Here is a 22,725-nt window from a genome sequence, read left to right as displayed (position 1 = left end):
TATAAAGAATAAATGAATTATGATGTATTATTATAGATTAAGATATGACTTTGAGAAGTTACCCAGCACTATATAAAGTAATTCAAATCAGCTCCACATTTACCAGCTGCAACATCAAAGTAATGAACACATTAATGCATCAATGATTATAATCCAATAATAAAAAATATATAATATTCTAAAATAGACCATTATGCATGAGTACTTTTACTTTTATAAGTATATTTTGATGCTTATACTTTTGTATAAGCATAAGTATTTCTACACCGTGGTATTGCTATAGAGTAAAAGATCAGAGTACTTCTTCGACTACTGCACCTCGACTATTTTCTTTGGTTTTCACGATTTTTTACACCTTGTAATTTTGGTTGTACACTTCATTGCCTTCTCTTTTATCTCCCTCTTTCCCCATTCTTCTTCTTATAAAGCACTTCTGTTTAGAAAAGTCCTGTAAATAAAGCCTGCTTGCTTGGTTGTGCATTTCTCCAGTAGTTTCATTTAAATGAACTTGAAGTTTGTGAAATTACAGTGAGGTGAAACAGAAGAACCTCTGCGAGGATTTCTTATGCAGATAGATTTGTTTTATACTGTCCCATACATCTTTTTTTCATTATACTGTCACAGTCATTTATGGCTCCACAGGAAGGCAGATACATTTTGGGAGAAGCAGCAGTTTTATTTCAAGTTCAGATGTATATGGTTGTGTTGGGCTGTTATGATAGATACATGTATAAAAAATTCATGACTTTGTTCATGATGCATACTGTATATTAGCTAGTTTTGGTCCTATTCCCAATCAGTGCAGTCAGAGCACAACATACATCAACCTGTAGGCCAACTCCCAACACATGAATACAAAACAGATGAACCACTCTCCACTCATTTCTTTAGCCGTTTGATTTAATACATCTACAGGAGACAATCAATGTCAAAGTAGGCCACACTCTACTAATGTCCTCTAAAATTTGGATTCAAGTTTCACACAGAAAATCAGATATCAGACAGAAAGATCCCAGATGTCAGTCCAAAATGGTTTATTTTGTAAAGAGGGTATTTGGAGATGAGAAAAACATGGTGTGCTACTAAATGATATATTCAAATGTACATGACATTCAAAGGGTATTAGAGTTATCACTCAAATTTTTCCACACATGAACTTAAGTCTTCATTCCAACATATTTTCCAAAGGAAAATGGATAAAATGTTTGTATATTTTCAAAATAAAAATATGTATCAACACAGTAAACCTTTGGGATGCTGAAAAGAATAAAAAAGAAGTAACAGTTACATGCAAAATGTAGACTGATGAGTCAAGTTTCTTGATTTGGAAAAAAAATCATTAAAAAACCGACAACGTGAATGACAAACATCTTATTAATTTAGAGAAATATTTGAGGTGAATTCGTCTGTTTTGTCCTGACATTAACTCACATTAGCAGAAACCACATTGTCTTTTATTCTGTATAATATAGGTCAATAGGAAATATAAGAAACTGCTATTAATGACAACTTGTCATGTCGAGTGGTCTTGGCTAGCCATTACAAACCGCACATATGGGTTGAGATGCCTCATGAAACGGACGATCCAAAATAAATTACATTTGCCGAAACCTAACGCACAGACTGGTTGGGATGGGGGGGATAGGAGAAGGGTTGGACTCAATGGAGGAACAAGTGACTGATGACTAGTCAAATACACTGTGAATGAAGCTCCTCTGGATGTGTGGCGTCCAGAGATACGGCTGTAGAGTGAGTAAAAAGGTCCCCAAGTAGAAACTGCAGTCTTAACATGTGCCATACTTTAAAATGTAGAGGAAAACACCCTTACACTCATCAATATGATGAGCAGAAAAGTCCCAAACCAAAGCTTTGAAGTCTTTATTTTTGCTATCGGGGAGAGGAAAAAATACTCGAAAACAAAAATAAAACACAAAACAGGAAAGGGAGGGAATAAACGACTCCAGATATTACGCTGAATGCAGAGAAGATGAACTGCACGAGTTGGGTGGAACACTCTGGCACAAGGGGTTATTTCCTGGAGCTAGACTTCTAATATCCAAAAGTACTGGTCTGGAGGACCCATGTTGGTCAAGGGTTGTCCATGGAGATGCATACAGCAAAATGCCTCAACGGCAGCATCTGAGCAGGTTGTCCAAGAGTGACGCTATGTGCTTCCTGTTGCCTGGCTCTCTCCTCCCTCTGAATTACCTGCAAGAAGGAAAGTGACAGCAGGTTGACAAGGGTTTTGCAGACCAGTGCTCTAAATATTTACATCACAAAACAAACTGCTGTGATACCAACAAGCAAAAGCAGCAACAAAACCCCAAAACTCCAAATCGTGACATTCATTTGGTTTAAGAGTAAGTGAACCAGGAAGTGTTGAAAAACACACACGCTAACAATAAATGTCACTTACTCGTAGCAGGAGTGGAGGCTGAAGCTGAGGCAGAGGCATTGTCTTCCTCGTCGCTGTCGTCCTCGTTGGACTGCGGTACCTCGGCATCGGGGATGGTTGTCGTTGGGGTCTCAGGCTCCTGCTCTGCCCTGCTCTTCAGGGCTAAGATACGGTGATGCAACGCTGCAGCCAGCTGACCTATGTCCTTAGAGCTACCCTGAAGAAAAAAAAAAAAAAAGAGACAAAGGGAGAGACCACTCAGCACATTGAAGGAAAAACAAATATCGATGTGATCAGTGCAGTTATGGAGCACAAAACAACACCATATGTAGATGTTTCACATTAAAAGCTTGCCTGAAAAGAAGAGTATGCTCTTTGAGCCACTGAAAGGCTTTTGATGTGAAAAATCTGTGCAGGAAGTTTCGAATCTATTTAACAGTAGCTTGGCACCAACTGAAATGAATAAGTGATTGAATGAGAGCAGTACTTACAGTATGTTAAAAGTCGAAACAAAGGGTTGAGTATTGCATGACTACGCTGTTGTACAGATAGAATTAGTGCAGTGGAAATGTACATTATCCTGAATTCATCAACAGAATATCATTTCTCTATTCTCAACGAAGTATGAACCCTGACGATGCATACACATAAAAGTAATTAGAAATAGAGAAAAAAGAAAATATAGGCAACTGGAATGGTAAATAAAAATATAGGCAACTGGAATGGTAATTATGAACGAAGTATTGCGTTTGCATTAACCAAAACAGAATCATGCCAATTAAACCAGGAGCAGATCAGAAAACAGTGACGCTTCTTACTAAAATATAAAAAGGGAACATTTTAAATATAGGCCTGTCTTGAAAATGAGCCCACCTTAAATTAGGTCCTGATTCTCTCAGTGGTTGGGATAAATAAAGGGTACAAGATACTAATTTGTGGTTAATTTAGGGGCTAGGCGATATATGGAAATAAGTACAGTTAATTTGAATTTTAGGTTGTTTTTTTGTGTTAATTGTCTACATCACGGAAGTCGAGTTTTTACAACATGCAAATAAAGGTTACTTTTATTTCCAAAGTTTAGACTCACTGATCTGTACTTGCTGTGTGTTATGAAGAGACATTATCTCACAACGTAAAGCCATGGGAGGGAATTGATTAGTGTGTGGATTTCACTTTTAAGCTCCGTCACTTCCAATAGCTGTGTAGCTAACACTACCTAGCCAGCTGCATGCAGATATAACCAGGCTCATGATGTCTTGAAAGAGAAGAGGGAGGAGTTGAGTTATGAGAAAGCTTTCAGTTTCTGTCCTGCTTGTGCTACAACCAGTGTTTCCACTAAAAAGAATTGATGACGTTTAATTTTACCGTCAATTGGTAAAAATTCTGGTCAAATATTTTCTGTTTATTGCGCTTAAAAACATTCGATTGGCAGGCTATATCATCAAGGGAAATAGATCTATACGGTTTTATTGAAATGTAGCCTACTTGCTACAGGCAGAGAGGCCAAAATAATTAAATCAATGCACATGACATTTTACAGGGCCAATCTGAATTAAAATAGGACTATCTTCCATTTGCTAGGCAGAGGAAATTAAACAATACAAACTACAGTACAAACTGGCTCATAAAATTATAAAGTACAAACTTGAATCAAAATAACTGTAAACAAGTGTCTCTCTGCAACTCGCTATGCGCATGACGGCCTTCCCCAAGGCGCCGCCGCGCTGTTTTGATGCGATTCTGCAGGGAGAAGCATCTTTCTGCTGGCACACTGGAGACGGTAATTACGATGGCTACCTTGGTCAGTTTGACCCACTCTGGATAGATTTCACCATTATCCTAAGAAAAACCTTGCAGGCTGTTGAGAAAGTCAAGCCTTGTAACCGCCGAGGGCTGTCATCATATATGGCATCTGGATGTACATCTGTGTCATTAACGTTAATGAGAGGAGCTGTAACTGGTGCTGACTCCTCCTGGCTGGCAATTTCTTGGCTTAATTTACATTAGACCATAGAAGTAATTTGCAATATATTTCCTGTTTCGTCATGGCTTGGGCTTTGACTTTCCCGCTTGCTTGTCGCATGTTTTAGTCTTTTTGCATTTGTATAAGGGAAGAAAGGTTTTCTCCAGTATATATAACTCCAGTATTATGTTTGGTGATACATACCGATATTAGGAAGACCTTGACACCCTGGTCCTCTGTGTCCATGGCAGTGATTCGTACACTCTTCTCGCTGGCCTTGTCCACCTGCATCTGGGGCCAAAGTTTAGTGTTGAGGATCAACCGGAGGCTGCCCTGGGTCCTCATCACTAGAAGGGTTTAAACACACAGAACAGCAATGAAGTACAGGCCCAAGCAGCATTTTTGTCTATGGTATTCTACATGACTCAATGTAGTGCTGCGAGTTCTTGTCATGAAAGAAAATAACTACTATTAAATTGTATCTATTTTATCTACCTACCCAGCATGTGTCCTTTCCAAAGTGACACATATGTGAGGATGTTTGACAAGATTTTATTGTGCTAGTTTTGTGTTAATCTAAATATCATCAATCTACCAAGATCAGAAATGTTATCTAGTATGAGCCTATGATCTAATAGGATGTTTTGCATTACAACTTTTCAGAAAAAAAAGGCACTTTTTTTGATGGGTTTTTAGTCCCAAAAAGTTTCTGCAGGTGTGTTTACCTAGACGGGACTGTAGCGTGCCGTCGTCTGTTGATGCCATGTCGTTGAGCCTCAGCAAACCTCGACCTCTCTCTATCCACGACTGAGCCGTCTTCTCAAAAACATATAACTTGCACTGCATCTGAAGAGAGAGTGACAAAAAAACAAGAACTGTATTGCTTGCTCTGCCACATTTATTTACTGTATGTGTTGAAGCAAGAGAGCTTGCCTTCTACCTGCAAAACATTGCTTTCTGATTCCTCTCCAGTTTTGACGTCAACTTTCTCTAAGATGCACTTCTTGGCTGTGGCTTTGGTGTAAGCTGCTGCAGACTCCTCCAAAGACTCTGACACGCTGTTCACTGTTGAGATAAAATACAGTGGTGAGAAATCTGCACCTAGCTGGAGCTAACATTTGGTGTTTAAGATTTTTATCAAAAACCAATGTGTCAGTTTGAGTCTCCTCTCACTCCCATATCGTTCTTGCAGTGACACAAAAAAAACCCTCTCTGCAAAATCTAGTTCTGACAGGTGATAATGAAAGACCCAGGCTGGAACTCCGTCACTTAACACAGGAGCTGCACAATCCGCTGCAGATCATTTGCAGACACTTCAGCTCATATTAATGAATGTTTGTGCACACAGCAGCTGCTGAATGTCTTCATTGTCATTGGACAAAGAGGACAGTCACTAAAAGATACTGTCAAAAAATGATGTACAGTATTATCTCACTAGGTCACGTATAACTACTGCCTAACTACGACTGCCAATTTGTGTTATCACATTGACCTTGATTATAACTAGATCATAAAATCAAATAAATGTCATTCTCATAAAAACAAAAAAATATATAGCCATGAATACCATTGATGTAAACAGCTATCAAAACAGAATTGTAATGAATTACTTTTCCCTAAAACAAACAGATGACTTTTCTAGTGAGCTAAGTAATTTTCACTACACACGTGCAGATGGAGCACTACCGCAAGTCCTTCATTCCAGCAGCAGTCAGACTCTATAATACAACATTATAATGTAGCACTGCTAGCTGATTCTGCAACATGAGCCATCACTTGACAATATTCTGCACTATGCATGTGTATTTATTACTGTGTCACCTCCTACTGTGCAATATATCATTTCTATTCATCCGCACCTTACTCATCTATTTATCTGTGAATATATATATACACTGTTTATATAAGGATGTTTATAGTGTAAAAACGTTTGTAGTATTATTATTATTATTATAATAATAATAAGTATTATTATAATAATAATAATAATAACAACAAATTAATTTTTTTCCCCCATTTCTTATAATACTTTCTGTATATTCTTTTATCCCCAATGTCTATTTAATGTGTATTTGTGTTATTCTGATGTGTGAATTTTTCTGCTGCTGCAACAAAGGAATTTTCCCTGTGTGGGATTATCTTATCTAGATCAAGAATCAATTTTGTGTATTTTGGGGAAAAAAGAGCAATCATTGATAATGTTTGTGATATGGTTTTGGTATATATAATTATGGTTCTTAAATTATGCAACATTAAGCTAATTTTCCACAATGTTACAAAAAGAGAAGAAGACACGCTGATCAGGAAAATATCAGATATTTAAGGTAAAATTACAGCCATCAGTGGGTTTCCTCTTCGTGTTCATATTGTAGTAACCTGAATATTTCCCCGCCATGTTTACTGGGCTATTTTACGCATTCATTTTGAAATGATTGTAAAATTTCTGACAGCGTTTGAACGCAGCACTGGGGAAGCTTACTATGCAGTTAGCTAACATTAGCTAGTAATTATTAGCACACCCTCTGCTGAACTCCCAGCCTCTAGGAGACTAATTCGCTGGGAGGAGGAGAGCAGACAGCAGCAAACAGCAGTTGCTGCAGCTAATATTACAAAATAGCTCCCAGCAAAGGAGGAGAGCGGACAGCAGCTCCGGACTAGCTGGGTTTGAGTTGCTGCAGCCGCTACTGAAGGTCCACAGCATGTGTGGACTTTTTGTGGCAGGTGCTAGAGTCGTTTGTTGTAGAGATGCACTGACTGACCGGCTGGTGACCGGAATTGGCCAGTTTTCACGTGATCGGGCATGACCGGCGATCGGCCGGTCAGTCTGACATATGCCGATTTTATGCTGGTCAAATGCTGTAAATAAATAACATTGTAAAGGCTACCATACACAATGCATAGGAATTATATATAGGCTAGCAAATAACAATAAACCCACTATTACAATATCTTAAAGGGGTGGTTCAGAATTTTGGACATAAAACCTCATTTCCAAGTTAGCCAGTGTGTTATTTATCAGTGGAGACCGTTTTAAACTCTTTTCATCCAGTCCTTCCAGTTGCAGAGTTCGCTGGTGCTAGGCTAGCTCAAGTCAACAGTATCTGCTAGCCTGCCACTAAAAACAGTCTTACCTACTCCACAGTACACCCGAGGCAAATAAATTATAACGCCAGACTATCGATGTAAATGTCTGTGTTGATAGAATAATGTTAGAAATAAAACTACCCTTGCATCTCAATGATCACATTACATTTTGAGGGACTATTTTCTTAGCAGCGGTGGAATTTTAATTTGCTCCGGTTAGTAGTACAGCACCGAAAAGTAAACAGAGAAGCGCACTACAGTCGGGACACCTAGTAGTAGCCTAGTACAGTGGTATTGAAGCATTGGATTGGAAACTAAGGACTATGCAACATGGTGATTCAGTGTGCATTTAGACATTGTAAAAATAAATCAAACAGATGGGCACCACAAAGTTTCCACAAATTTCCATTGGGAGATCCAGAAAGGAACCAACTGTGGCTTCTTGCTGCTGGCTTGGACATCAAGGTGGAGACTCTACTCAAGTGGCGAATGTGTAGTGATCATTTTAGTCCAGACGACTTTGAAAAACCCTGCAATCTAAAAGGACCACAAGTCACTGACAACGAATGCGGTTCCATCCGTCTTTCCAGATGCACCAACAGCTACTGATGAACAGGTAATAACTTTTGGTAGGCTACTCTAGCTAATAAAGCTAGCCCCTTTCATAACGTTAGCCTAGCTGCTACTGATAGATTGAGACTGACAACGTTAGTGGCGATAACGTTACAGTTCAATGCATTGTGGAGAGTGACAACGTTAGCTAACGGTATAGCTACACTTTTGGTAGATACCTGGCTGGGCTAACCGCTAACTTTAGGCAATTGCTGACAGAAAAGTCATGTAGCTAAGCTTGGACAGTTTACATGCAAATTGCAGCGGCAGGTAAATAAACTTGTGTGATTGTCATGGAAACCGGCTTTCATCACTAATATCACTCCGCCGCTGCTGTTGCCTATGCTACCAACTACAGGGAACAAAGTATAACTATTGCAATGCGATGCAAGGGTAGTTTTATTTCTAACATTATTCTATCAACACATACATTTACATCGATAGTCTGGCGTTATAATTTATTTGCCCTATTTGTTTTTAGTGGCAGGCTAGCAGATACTGTTGACTTGAGCTAGCCTAGCACCAGCGAACTCTGCAACTGGAAGGACTGAATGAAAAGAGTTTAAAACGGTCTCCACTGATAAATAACACACTGGCTAACTTGGAAATGAGGTCCTATGTCCAAAATTCTGAACCACCCCTTTAATGTAGTGTAACTACTGTAGCATGTAAATAATGCACATAAAATACAAACGTGAGCAAGGGCGTTCAGCAATCGCCATTATATCGAATCAACAGCCATGTGCAACCTAGCTAGCAGGTGAAGAACACTAACAACAAAATCACCAGCTAACAATGAACTGACAACATAAGTTATACGACTTACAGTTCTCAAGGACGCACATACAAGCAATCTCCACTGGCTAGTTATCCTCTGGTCTCTTTTTCCTTTCTCTCCCTTTTCTGCCGGGTGGCGTGCGTGCCCGCACGCGGTGTGAAGCACGTGTCCGCGCTATTCTCCGACATGCACTCTTAACATGACGGCCTTTTGTACAAATGCACTTGGGCGCCGCATGATTAACATCGCGCAACATCAGCATCACATGTGCACACGGAACGCACATGTAGGAAACCTTGTGAATTAACCTGCAACATGTCAGCTGTTTGGAAATTCTTCAGCGTGTTTGAAGAAGATAACAAGTTTGCAATATGCAACACCTGCAAGGAAAAAGTTTATATATTACCATTACATACGTTTTCATACAGAAGTTTAGTTTGCTAAATATATCACATTTTTTTAGTTGGATATTGGATGTGAAAAGAAGGAAATGGTTCTTCCATAACATTGCACTTTAGATGTGTGTGAATTTCCCACACCAGGAGTAATTTATATAGTTCTATTTTATAGCGATTGATTATCTGTTCAAAAAATGTTCTATGCAAAATGTAAAATGTTCTATTAAAGAAAAGATAGAAAATAAATATTTGTGTGTGCTGTAAAGTGGTTAGAAAAATGAAATCGTATCGGCAAGTCAAACTCAATGAAAAATCTGAATCGGCCTAGAAAATTGTAATCGGTGCATCTCTAGTTGGTTGACTTCAGCGAACTCCATTTCTAATCAACGTTCGATAGTGGAGCACCAAGCGTTAGCAACAAATAACTTACTAGTAACTTTGATTTGCACAAACAATATCACTGGCCTGAACGGGCCAGCAGCTGGCCATTCAACTTGCCCGACATACTGTTTTACTGGCCCCGGGCCATCAGGCAAATTTTAGGAGCACTACCATGCATATGCACGTACAATTTTGAGCCATGCTAGTGGTTTTAAATTTGCAACTCAAATCACAGATGTATTTATTACACCCACAGCTCTTTATGGAGTGCTAATAAAACCCTAGCTCCCAACTAAATCTGATGCAGATATTAAAGACTTAACATTACATATGGAATAGATAAGACATATTTCAGTGACTATTTCTGTTATATTATAATTTCAATGTCACATTTCTGTTGAACTGCTTATTTAACCGTCCACGGTCTTGCTTTTGTTGTTTGTAGTGATCTCCAGAGTGCAGCCAAGCGTATCTCTATTAGTAGACAAGCCAAACAAACACTTTTTTAATAATTAGTGTGGTTGTGCTTTTACCCTTCTCTGGGGTGGTTTCCTGTGATGAGGGCTCTGAAGCAGGGGCAGCTGAAACTTCTTTATTTTCCTCATTTGAGGACTCGCCCTTCGGGGGACTCTGAAAACACAACAAAGCTGATGATTGAAACTGTTTCTAAGCTTAATTATCAGGAGTTTATGGCAGACAACATGTTGCATCAACTCACCAGAACTCGTTCAGACATGTTCTGCCCAAAAACAAATTTTGCCCCACTGTCTGTACTGTTTGCGGCATTTTCTGAACTGAAAGGACACAGGAAAGAAAGAAAAAAAATAGTTGATGGAAGTTAATTACGAATGAAGATGAGTTGCTAAAAATACTCGAAGGAGGACACAATTTTATTACCTTGGGGTAGAAATGTACTGTAAGAAATAATTAGTGCCCTCTGATTGAGAGTCCAGCGGCACACCATCCTTTGACTTGCCTTCTGTACTGTTCTCTTCCAACTAGAGGAAAAAAAGTGTTACATTTGGATATATGCATAATGAAATGGCAAGACCAAAAAACATTTATAAATCCACATTAATGAAGCTCCTGACTAACATACAGCATAGCAAGCGAGTGACAATTTCCAAAATGTTGTACAAACATTCCTGCAACAATAGTTCCAGACTGACCACAAAATTCTACTGAATTATTTCAGATATTGCACAAAACACCACAGAAAATGCACCTCTTATCAGGAACTGAAATCACTAAACACTACAGGAAATCTCTTAGCAAAGGACCTGAGACCCTTGACATAGTTTTGGTATAGAAATGCTTAGAAGTCACAAATTAAACATTAAATGTAGACTATAAAAATGTAACTCATTATTCAGAGTATCACCTCAAATGTGTAAAAGCCCCTCCTCTGTCTGCCACATTTAACTGTGCATATCTGTTTGTATCCTCAAGTTTGCACGCTCAATGTATATTAAAAAAACAGGTGTAAGACAAGTGGAAAACAACCCACCTTTGCTCTGTCTTTAATATTCTGACCAAACACAAAAGATATTGCTACATCTGTCTCCTTCTTCTCTCTTTCGTCTCCGTCTTTGTTACCACTTGCTCCATCTTCCTCATTTTCATGTTTCTAAAATGGGAACCAAAATAAGCACCAGGGTAATTTGTCTGTATTTTTCTGTACAATGCCAGTTCTACAACAATGCTTTCAACACTGCCGAGAAGAATAAAAGCAACTTTTACTTACGAATTTCACTTGCAATACAGTGAATCTTTTGATATCTAACATGTGCCTAAGTTTTTATGAATACCAGACTCAATATACTTCCTCATTACAGAGGAGCACAGAAATGACCACAAATCTTTCTGTCTAATGCCTTAAACAAAGCCTGTACTTAACTGACTGGCATTGTTTATTGATACCAAGCCCTTGATTATAAGATTAAAAAAAAAATAAGATTTGGCCACTCCTGACCTGTGACTTAGCCAGGGTGGCTGAGTGCTCTGTGTTGTTCAGGAAGAAGGACTGGGTCACAGATGCCCCATCGGATGACTTTTTCACACCGTTGGTTCCACAAGTGGAATCTAAATGAACAGACAGCAAGGATAAAGATAATTTACTTTTTAGTTTCTTATTTATATATTTTTTACAGCTTCCAAGGCACATGCTAAAAACACACTATGCGCTTGCACTACGCAAGTTATAAATATTCAAAGTTGAATGCATTATCAGACAATTTTTTTTTTAAAGATTTTTGAGAATGTATCAACTAATGAGTGCAGGTGACTTCAGGCTGCACTCACTGGACTCTATATGTGATTTAGAGGGCGGCGCCTGGAGAACTGCAGGGCGGAGGACACTGCGTTGCTGCTCCTTGGGTTTCTGACTTGGGACGCCTGCAACAGAGCCAACTTGTCTCATACTTTTTGAACACAATGAGATGTTCTGGGTCTACATGTTCAAGTCTAGATGTACCATTTCCATTTCAAAAAGAGGAGTCATATAAAAGGGTGCAAGTCTGGGTTCAAGTTCAAGTCTTTTTTCCATTTCATTCAAGTCAGTGTGAGAACATATTACACAATAAAGAAGGCTCACAACCTCAAACCAACCTGAACTTGGTGCCTGTCCATGTATGAGAGTTGGTGGCTTTAAACGGAATCCTACAGGCTTCTCCTCTGGTAAGACGAAGCACAAGAGAAGGCAGACATTAAAAAAAGATCTAAGAGTCACACAGCGACTTGTCAGGTTTAACTCCTCAGCTGCAGATCAGTGATAGGCTCTCTAAATGGTGTGCATGAAGCTTGTATCTGCTAAAGCAAAAACTTAATGGTACAAATGGTACGTTCCTTCTGTCTTTGCACCTTTCTAACCACCGGGCCTGTTACCACAGCAACCATGGTAGAGCCTCGAGAGTTGTGTTGCAATCCAACTCCTGTGCACTAACATGGCGGGCTCTAGGGCCTTTGATCGGTTTCTACCTCTAACTCTACATCTCAGTGGCTTAATTAGCCTTGACCTGACCTTGCCCTAATCAGTGCTAAAGCAGAAAGCACTTTTATAAACTGCATTCCCTTTTTCCTCAACACTTATGAGATCATTCCCATGTCTAGTGAACATCAATTTTAAAAGTAATTTCTTTTCTTTTACAACCTGGACCTTATATTCATTTTACTAACTAGCATAATTCTTAGGATATGGAGGTGCACAAGACACAGCTGTGCAATGGAAAAAGCCAACTATAAAAGAAAAAAGCCCAATTTAACCAAATTAGCAAAAATGACCAGTACAGAACAGTACAGTGGACCTGCCATACTTCCTGTAGTTCTGTATGCAAGTAGTTTTACAAACAGAGTTTGATTTTTAGTGTGTTCATATTAGTTTTTTCCTTCCAAATAAGTGCTTCATACAATATGCTATAAACTTATTTTATCAAACTAATTAATTATGGGTTGTTTGTTTGCCCCGTCCTCTGTGTAAAGCTGTGTTAACTGGTGACACCACTCCTGCCAACTCTTAACAATTGAGCCAGTGATAAGAATTCAAATCAATATCCAACAAATTCAATAAGACATTAACATTAAATGTACACTATAAAATAATTCCCCAAAACACACATACATTTTTGTTAAAGTCCCGCTGCAGTCATAATTTCAGTCACTGTTTGAGGTCAGTTTTGCATTACTCCCTGCAATTAAATGCACATGGTAACTATAACAAATATTCTGTCATAGCGCAATATGATAAATACTGCATGTTTGACCCACAGGGGATCCCAAACCTTAGCAAGTAGTCTGCCCAAGGATGGAACTGAAACCCAAACCAATTCTGTACGTGTACGTTTGGGACCTAACTCAACCTAACCTGCTGACTTGTACTGTCAAATTTGAGAGCCAAACTCAATGTTAAAGTATATATTATTCCTTTTTTAAGAGAGAGAAAGGCTTTCCCTCAAATACAAAATAACTAATCATGGGACAGCAATTATATATGTATTATTTGTACAGATTAAGGCACAGCAGCCTACCAGCACAAATCTGAACCAATCTGAATTTGGCAGTAGAACCAGAACAGAACTATTATGTGCCGGCGTGGTCATGGGTCTTACAAGGTCATAATGTTCCCACAATAAAGAAGCCTCCTCTGAATTAATAGTGACAATTACCTTACCAGACAAATGCTACAGATAGGCTTCACCTCTCTCTGCTGATGTTGTATAGAAAGAGAGGAGGACCAAATTCTCTCTTGCTGAACGCAACAAACCAGCCTGAACTGATACAGAGATGTCCACCTTCACTGCGCTGATCTGGCACAGTTTCTACCATTTTAGTTATTTCATAAGATTCATACAACATATAAAAGAAGCAATTCATAGCTTTGTACATTCACTTATTTAAAATGCCTGTGGAATTTGGCTGCCTATGAAAGTTGTGCTTTGCATTCTGTAACTGCACTTTTTCCTCAATACATGAAGTCAGACCTTTACGGCAGATACTTGAAGGGCTAGCTCAGAGTAAAATTACCACATGGAAGTTAGCTAGAGCTAGTCAGAGTTAATTAGGTGCATTTGCAAGCAGGGAATACACAAAACTTCACTGACATCTTATTTGCAACTACTGATGTCACAATGTTAGAAAACAAACATATGTTCAAAAAAAATTTTCTGAAATATAATCCTCGGGCTAGTTATTGCCGAGCTAAGTTATTATTTACCAATTGTATTTGTTGCCTTAAACTGTTGACCTCTGAAACTAAGATTTTTACTGCAGGGGGTCTTTAAGATGTAATGAGAAACTAATGTTGGTCTAGATACCTCACCTGGCTCAGAGTCAGAGTTCCCAGTTGGAGACTGGCAGAAACTTGAGGGCATGAATACATTGTTCTTGGGAACTGCAAAGTAGCGAACAGGCATTGCACTCAGCATACAAATCAATGTGTACACCACAAGCAAGAACCAAGAAAAAACAAATGTTCTGCTTAGTCACCACATGCCCTTACCAGAATGTGGGGGTGGGAACGATGAGGTCCTTTCCCTTTTCATAGGGGGGCAATAGCTCCCCTCGTCTTTATCTGAATCTGAAAATGTTAACAAAATATGAATAATATTGCAGTTAAAATAAATACTGGGGAAAGATATTAAAGAAAGTGGCCAGTTTGGACATTGGATTTACCTTCTCCATCCTCTGCACTTGAGCCCTCCGCAGATCGCTGCAAAAGTAGTAAAAGATTTGAGCTCCACAACTCTTGTGCAATGTGTGCTTTTCAAGAATGCTGTCCAGACTGAACATCAGTATAAATAAAGTCTGCAAAACTATAAAATATGGCTTCAGCCTCAATAAATACTTGAATAACATGGAACTTACCTTCTGTGCTTTATCTTTTTGGAAAACAAACACAGGAGGTGCTATGGCAGGCTTGTCTGTCAAGAGAAGATGAAGGCTAGTCATCCAAACACTAACTTAAAGTGTACACAGCAATGATAATTCCGTCCTCTCTTATTCATGGCTTACAGTAGAAAACAAAATAGCTAAGGCTATTGCCTACTCATTCCGTGGGCTTGATTTTCCTCTGAAAAGCAGTGACAGCATGAGTGTTGATAAAGTTAAAAGGTTATGTGCATTAGTACTAACAAAACAAATTTCAAAGCACAGTGATACATACCACAGGCATTAACATATAATGCCAAAAGTCAAAATATGGAGAGGTGCACTCAGACATCCCATATTTCACAACCAGTGAGGTAAAGTGTCTTTAAATTTAGCTGATTCAAAAAATAAGTAAAAGAAAGAATAGGTAAAAACAATCTGACCAAGGTGAATCGAGAAAATACATTTCTATAATGCTGATCAATCTCAGCCAGTCAAAAGAAATCCACTCTTAAATCATACTAATACTATACCTACAGTTAATCATGCAATTATATCAGTACCAGGAAAAATGAATCACATTATGTTGACCTAGGCTAAACTAAACTATCCTCAAATACCAAACAATATTACCAATTAAAAGAAGAATGAAAATACCCATCAATACCACAGCTATCAAACTTTCAGTCATTCCACAAGGCCCAGAAGCAAATGTAGCTACTTTCGTAATCAAAAGGTGATTTTATTCAGCTCACCACCAAAGATTGTTCTGCTGCTATAAGCTATTGTCAGAACTAATAAGAATAGTAATCGCCAGGCAAGATAGTGATTTCACATCAGGCCACTTACTGCGTCTAACTACCTTCACACTGTAGCCTCTGTAAAATGTGTAATCCTATAACGTGAGCACACAAAGGTTTTCCTCTGTCTGGATTGGGCCTATTACACTGAGCATCGTTGTCGTTGTAAGCCTTGTCGGTGCATATCATGCAATAATAGCCAAATAAACAACAGCACATTGCCAGAATTGTTTACTCGACCAACAGTCAACGTCTCAAACACAACCCCTCATGGCTAACACTAGCTGTTTATGTATGAAACACGTTTATGGCAGAAAAAAGACAATGTTGTGTGACCTATATTAACATCCAGCTTTGTATCTCTCTGCGACGTGTAGTCAGCTATCTTGGCTATTAAATGCAAGAACTGCATACATTCCTTCGGGCCCGAGATGCTCCCGGCTTATGATGTTAACCAGCTAGTATTTACACTATCTGACCCGTCCAGCAAATAGTCGGCGCCACCGGTTGTTCCCTAAAGCCCCGAACGTAGCTAGCTTAGCTTACTGGCTATAGTTAGCTTGCTAATGCGCTCCATCCCGCATCCCGCATGAGTCATCGCGCCTGATAAGTAATGACACATAGGTTATCCCGTTGTTAACAGATCAACATACTGATCTGTCGATCTAAATTTAATACATTGAGAATATAAAAAAGCAGCGATTACACCAAAGCATTGTCTCTTAGCTGATGTTTTTCTCTCTACGCGCCTAAATGAACGTCAAGCAATTCTGCAACTTAACGCTGACTACATTAACCAAGGAGGATGTCGTGTTACAAATGTTTCCTATTAATTGAAAGAGCACACTAATATATATGTTACAAGCAGGCCTTTGCATCTTTGGCCTAGCAGGCTTTGGTTTATTTCCACATTAACGTTAGGACTTTTAGCTCACCACAAATATACAAAACATACTGCCTATAAATAGCCGGGTGCTAGCTAGTGTTATAAGCCAGCTAGTGGAAGGCAGCATCCGAGGGCGTTCCGAGGCATTCCAGGTATTACCCACAGCCCAGCCGCTAGCATTGTTAGCATGCTTGCTAACGCTGTAGTCTTGTAAACGCCGCGAAACTATAATTCATCTGAACTCGCTATTAACATGTAGCCAAGCAGCGTCATTTCAGTTATCAAATATGCAGACAATGTATAGGCACCGTTTATAATGGCACAGTAGCTGTATTGTTTTTCTCATACTGCCACTTACTCACCTTCGTTTGCCAAGTCCGCCATTTTACTTCGACGCTCACACACCCACAACCCACCGCGCAGATAACACAAGTTGAGGCAGAAATGTTTTCAGCGGCAGAAAGCACATTGCCACCGTAACGTTAACTAATGCAGTGAGTAAGCGACCCCCTGCTCTCTCCTGTGCCCGTCAGTTAGCCACAAAAATACTGTCTGTCCATGGCTTTCACTGTGTTTATGTTTTCAATAGAACACATGTTTCAACCAGCTCTAAATAATGAATTGCTTTGATAGCCTAACCTACTATTACAGCAATTCCTATGAAGAGAAGTGAAAGATTTGAGCTCCACAACTCTTGTGCAATGTGTGCTTTTCAAGAATGCTGTCCAGACTGAACATCAGTATAAATAAAGTCTGCAAAACTATAAAATATGGCTTCAGCCTCAATAAATACTTAGTACCCAGGACCCCAAAATATGCTAGAATGAATAGCTGTGGATGCTGGGAGGGGCCCATAGAGAATGCCTTTCTACAGGGCCAAAATGTTCTGCTACTCCCCTGGTTTCATGCAATCTGAAAAAAAGCACTGAAAAGGAATGGATGGTTCTCTCACAATGGTTTCTTCTTAAACATTCCGCTGCATTCCATTGGATATAGCCAAATATAGCCATATAATCACAAACTACTTTTTTTCTTTGCACATTACTTGTTTATTTACTTTTCCAGTTTCAGCTGTACAACCTCCCTCAGAAATGTTCTGTACAGGTGGTGGTATTTACTATGACAGCCAATAATGTGAAGGGTACAAACAAGGTTACATTCATGGATTCCGTGTTTCATCATGTTTACATTTATACACACGGTGATGCAGTGCTGCCTCACAGTGAGAATGTTAATGGGTATGAATCTATCAGAGAGCTGGGCATTTCTTTATCATTGTCAGAAAAAACACCTTTGATGACAATGATACAAACAGACATGATGATTAATATGCATGTTAATTATGGAAATGAACAAAAGGAATTTCAATCAAAACTAAAATCTGAGGCTCTTTCTATTTCAATGAGTAATTTCAGTAAACAGACTTAATTAACGATAGCCTGCTGAGTTTTTATGATCATTGTTCCCATCAAAACACTTTGTGTTTATCCTTCTAACAAACACGTTGAATACATTTTCTACCTCATAAGACATTTGCAAAACCAAAAATTTGCAAAAAGTGTTTTTAAATGAGCATTATTTACAGCTGCCTGCACTTTCCTTCTCCTCTTTTACAGGTGTATTGGTGCCTTTTATGGAGGGCCACATTTACTATGCTGTGAATCAGACATGAAAGCATCATGGACTGTTCTGTAGTGCAGATTGGTTCCCAGACGTGTAAATACGGAAAAGCCACTCTGCTCTGATCAAACCCAGGATTGTCACATGCTTGGGCATTTGGGGCACCTACAAATGCAAGCATGAATCAAAATCTTTACCGCTTTCAGTCCATCTTTTCTGGACATTATTGCCTGACATTTATGTCTAATCCAACTGTTTTCATATGGATTTTTTTACAACTTTTTGTTGTGTACAGCTGTCTGAGATGATCTGCTGCTTTGCATGTGTTGTTTTTTATTTTTATTTTAAGCCAAAGCATTTGACTTCATCTGCCACTGGAGGGCAAGAACAGCTTAGCTTTAAATTTGAATGCTGGCGCTAGGCCTTCTTTATACACAGACAGTTATACAACACTGTCTATTATTCTGAATCAACTTGTTCAAACACCTCAGTGAAGCTATAATGTTTTTTATGGCTGTACTATTCCATCAACTGGAAATATTCTAAATGTCTCATGAATCATTTTTATACACATTTTCCAGACATAACATAACATAACATAACATTGTATAACTGAAAAAGTAGTCCTTAACACGCTTTTCAGTGCTTGCAATACTTGAGCAGGTTTTAAATAAATAATTTGAACAAAATACTTTACTTTATCCAATGGGTGTAATTAAATCAAGGGCAATGGATGTTCATAGAATCATAGATAAACTATAAATATAATTAGATAATTGGATTTAAACAATAATTACAATCATAAGTCTTCTCTGTTGAGGATTAAAAAACATTCATTTCATCTCCCTCGCTCTCTCTCCCTCTCTCTCTCTCTCTCTCTCTCTCTCTCTCTCTCTCTCTCTCTCTCTCTCTCTCGCTCTCTCTCTCTCTCTCTCTCTCTCTCTCTCTCTCTCTCTCTCTCTCTCTCTCTCTCTCTCTCTCCCTCCCTCTCTCTCTCTCTCTTTCTCTCTCTCTCTCTCTCTCTCTCTCTCTCTCTCTCTCTCTCTCTCTCTCTCTCTCTCTCTCTCTCTCTCTCTCTCTCTCTCTCTCTCTCTCTCTCTCTCTCTCTCTCTCTCTCTCTCTCTCTCTCTCTCTCTCTCTCTCTCTCTCTCTCTCTCTCTCTCTCTCTCTCTCTCTCTCTCTCTCTCTCTCTCTCTCTCTCTCTCTCTCTCTCTCTCTCTCTCTCTCTCTCTCTCTCTCTCTCTCTCTCTCTCTCTCTCTCTTTCTCTCTCTCTCTCTCTCTCTCGTTTCTTTGCTGTAGTAAAAGGGTCGAAGCAACAACTCCTACAAAAACATATACATATGTTTGTCTTTGTTATTTCAATTATGGGGTGGCTGGCTCAGGAAGTAGAGCGGTTGTGGTCAGTGGTTTGATCCCTGTCCTCTGCAGTCTGCATGTTGAAGTGTCCTTGGGCAAGATACTGAACCCCAAATTGATTGTGTATGAATGTGTGTGTGAATGGTCCCTGTACAGTGTAAAGCAACGTATGGTTAAGGAACACTGTATGGGTTACATTTCATAAGAGTTTTCATTGCACAATACCGACCAAAAGTTTTCAGCAAGAATTATGCTTCATATTTTCCTTCAGGCAGAACTCAAAACAAGCCACTGCATGTGTTTATGCTGTTTGCCACAAAAGCCTTCATCTGTCAGGGGAGCTTGGCTTGTGCTTCGAGCCATAACAGTTTCATTTCTTTTCTTAGCCATTAGCATAGCCGTTGTCCAATGTCCACTGCAAATCAGTGAGTCAACATTTTTATTGGTTGCAGGCCAGGGAGCTTAACTCTCACTAACTTCTAATTATACTCCAACTAAATGTTTGTGCATTTGTGTTGTGCCTGACAAAATTGTCTGTTACCATCCAGTGCAGATTTCTAAACATGCTCTGTAACATTGTTGTTGTTATAATATAGTACAAGTGGCTCTATCAGAGGCTGAAAAAAAGTTGACTTCCTGTCCTCCTGATGTGTGTAATATGTTTAGAATAATCATATGTGCTGCTTAGAAGTACAATAAGACCATCTCCACACTCTGTTACATAACAGACTTCTTTTTTTTCTCCCAGATCATTGTAACTAACACCTAAAGATAAAACCCAGGGGAATTTCACTGGAAAAAAAAACAAAGGTAATTATGATGCAAACATTCTTTCACAAAACCCAAAACCATCTCACTTGTTGAGTGGTGTAATATTTGATCTTATCTTCTGAGCAGTGTCATCTGAAGAACACAGCTTCTGGGTAGAGCTAAATACAGCAGAGTGATGAATAAATTAGAATAAAATAAGAATGCTAGTTCAAAAACTCACAATAGAGCAATTTTCAGGTCAATTTTGCAAATATTTGCGTAGGACGTCTGTGCAAAACTCCAGATTACGTTTGATAACGTCCAGTGTCTGCATTTTTTTTAACTTCTGTCTACAATATCTGTGCATGGCAACTGTGGTTGAGGTTAGATAAACATAATGGTTAAGGTACAAAAAAAATTAGTTGCAGGTATGTGAAGGGAAAGGAACTCCAGTCTCCTGCAAAAAAGTCAGATACATTATGATACACCCTTACTTTGCTGCATAAAGACAACACTACTTGCATTGGCACCACATGTTGGCACTGGATGTAGATCAATTTGTCTAATCTGAATATAATTCTTGTTCCCCCATGAAAAATCACACAGGTATGCTAAATTTAGACTTCTATACCAAAGTGCTTTTTGGAAATACTTATAGAAATAGAAGCAGAGTAGGGATTTCTGACACAACTTCACTTCCAAGGTGCATGGAGAAGGAAAAAAGTCTAAAAAAGGTAAAACTCCAGCAACACTTGTAGTACACAGAACAACTTTATTGTTTGACCAAAGTGATTCGGCTTGTGGCCTGTTTGTTTGTTTTGTTGTTGCTATTGCTGTTTTCACCTTTGCTAATTATGGGATTGCCTTTGTTGGTCATTTCTTTTTATGTTTTTTGTTGCTGGTATAAGAAAAGTAAAGTAATGGCTGGATTGAAGGGAAGTTTGCTGTCTAGTACATTCATGCCCCCAAGAGTAAGACACCTTTTGATCTTGATGACATTTCCTAATCTGAAACAGTCAGGGCAAAGTTAATCTTTAATCAAATGTATGAAATGAACTCATCAGAACCTTTTGACATTAACATAGATGTTTTTTTATCATGCTCCAAGCAGGAGAGAAACTTTTCTGTTTGTCATTATCATGCCCAGAAAACCTGAACCCCTATGATGCTTCAAAATCAATAAAAAAAAAAAAGAAAAAGAAAAAAAGAAATAAGACAACCGGTAGAGAATAAATTCTTCTTTGATTGTTTTCCTCCATGTTTGCTTTCATTTTTCCTTTTCATGCACATGCAGTTTACAAATGGAGGGTTGCAAAAAAAGTAAATCAGTATCATTATTCAGTCTACAGCATGTGAGACCGCTCTGTCCTCATCTCTGCTGTACTTGTTTTGTACTGTTTGCCAAAGTAAAGTTTCTCACACACTGATAAACGGCTTCTTGGAGATGTCTATGCAAAACTACAGCAACGGTGATGGGATAAAAAAACATATCATATTGTCTGAAAGGAATGCTGAAGACAACACACTGTATCATCACACGGCCTGGGTCCAAGTACCTTTGCCAGTGGACCATCATCTCCTGACAAATATTCAATGCCATTAATCCATCACGATATTTTTCAAATATGCAAGCGCAAGCAGGAGTACAGATAACCACAGCCAACTCTCTAGTTTTTTTCTTCTTGTTCAAGTTGCAGGTTGCTTTCCCATCGAACATTAAGATCTTTTTTTTTTGTATTGTGATCAAAATCACACGCCTAGCAAGACCAGAATTGCACAAAAGACTGAGGCAAATAATAAATAAATTACAGCAAATCAAATGCATATGAACTCCTTTAATGTTTGGGTGGGAACTGGAAAGATACACAAAATTCTCAGATTCTTTTTAGATACATTTTTGGCCTTTATTTGATAGGACAGCTGAAGACAGGAAAGGGGAAGAGAGAGGGGGGACGACATGTAGCAAAGGGCCACGGGTCAGACTCAGACCCCGGCCACTGCGGTAAGGACTGAGCTTTAGTATATGGGGCACACGCTCAACCAGGTGAGCTACCAGGGCGCTTTAGAAAACATGCAGTAAACAACTGAAGTGTGCACCAGTATCCTGCAGGCAAAGGAAATGAAAAGGGCAGGTTCAGGATACACCTCATTGGTTGGAGCCGGGTGTTTGGATGTGAGTAAGTATAAACAGTGAACAGTGCTCTCTAATGTCCACTCAGGCACTCAAGGCTCATTAATATCTGTCACAAAGTGCTCAACAAAAAATCTCTGTGAAAGTAACACTGATGCCTATTGTCAGGAGCTAACAGGAAAGGCTGTGGGTGGATATGCGATATGGCA

General features: G+C 38.9%; 1 protein-coding gene across 5 annotated transcripts; it reads right to left on the bottom strand.

Annotated features, from left to right (window-relative positions):
* Positions 1–1,012: 1,012 nt before the first annotated feature.
* ranbp3b (RAN binding protein 3b) lies at positions 1,013–17,117 on the bottom strand. 5 transcript variants are annotated; one of them, XM_078264231.1, is made up of 17 exons: positions 17,021–17,115; positions 14,970–15,025; positions 14,778–14,814; positions 14,605–14,682; positions 14,425–14,496; positions 12,219–12,284; positions 11,913–12,005; positions 11,584–11,693; positions 11,119–11,238; positions 10,509–10,609; positions 10,330–10,405; positions 10,145–10,241; positions 5,299–5,423; positions 5,084–5,204; positions 4,563–4,705; positions 2,417–2,612; positions 1,013–2,208 (listed from the first exon to the last, which is right to left on the bottom strand). In XM_078264231.1, exons 1-17 carry the CDS (start codon positions 17,040–17,042, stop codon positions 2,165–2,167), a joined length of 1,557 nt encoding a protein of 518 aa, XP_078120357.1. In that variant the 5' UTR covers positions 17,043–17,115; the 3' UTR covers positions 1,013–2,164. The 5 variants fall into 5 exon arrangements, with proteins under 5 accessions (XP_078120357.1, XP_078120360.1, XP_078120359.1 ...); XM_078264234.1 differs by lacking the exon at positions 11,119–11,238 and having other exon boundaries at positions 17,021–17,117; XM_078264233.1 differs by lacking the exon at positions 11,913–12,005 and having other exon boundaries at positions 17,021–17,116.
* Positions 17,118–22,725: the final 5,608 nt, after the last annotated feature.

Source organism: Sander vitreus, chromosome 12 (assembly GCF_031162955.1).
Source record: "Sander vitreus isolate 19-12246 chromosome 12, sanVit1, whole genome shotgun sequence".
Classification (NCBI taxonomy): domain Eukaryota; kingdom Metazoa; phylum Chordata; class Actinopteri; order Perciformes; family Percidae; genus Sander; species Sander vitreus.
This window is presented reverse-complemented; position numbering and strand designations above follow the sequence as displayed.

What these genes read in the sequence shown, in the direction of transcription:
- ranbp3b (XM_078264231.1), bottom strand. Translation starts at nt 17,042, where the DNA reads ATGGCGGACTTGGCAAACGAAG. An exon ending in TAAATCACATATAGAGTCCA is followed by an intron (nt 11,694 to 11,912) that starts GTGAGTGCAGCC and finishes CTGTTCATTTAG; the next exon opens with ATTCCACTTGTGGAACCAAC. An exon ending in ACATGTCTGAACGAGTTCTG is followed by an intron (nt 10,242 to 10,329) that starts GTGAGTTGATGC and finishes TTGTGTTTTCAG; the next exon opens with AGTCCCCCGAAGGGCGAGTC.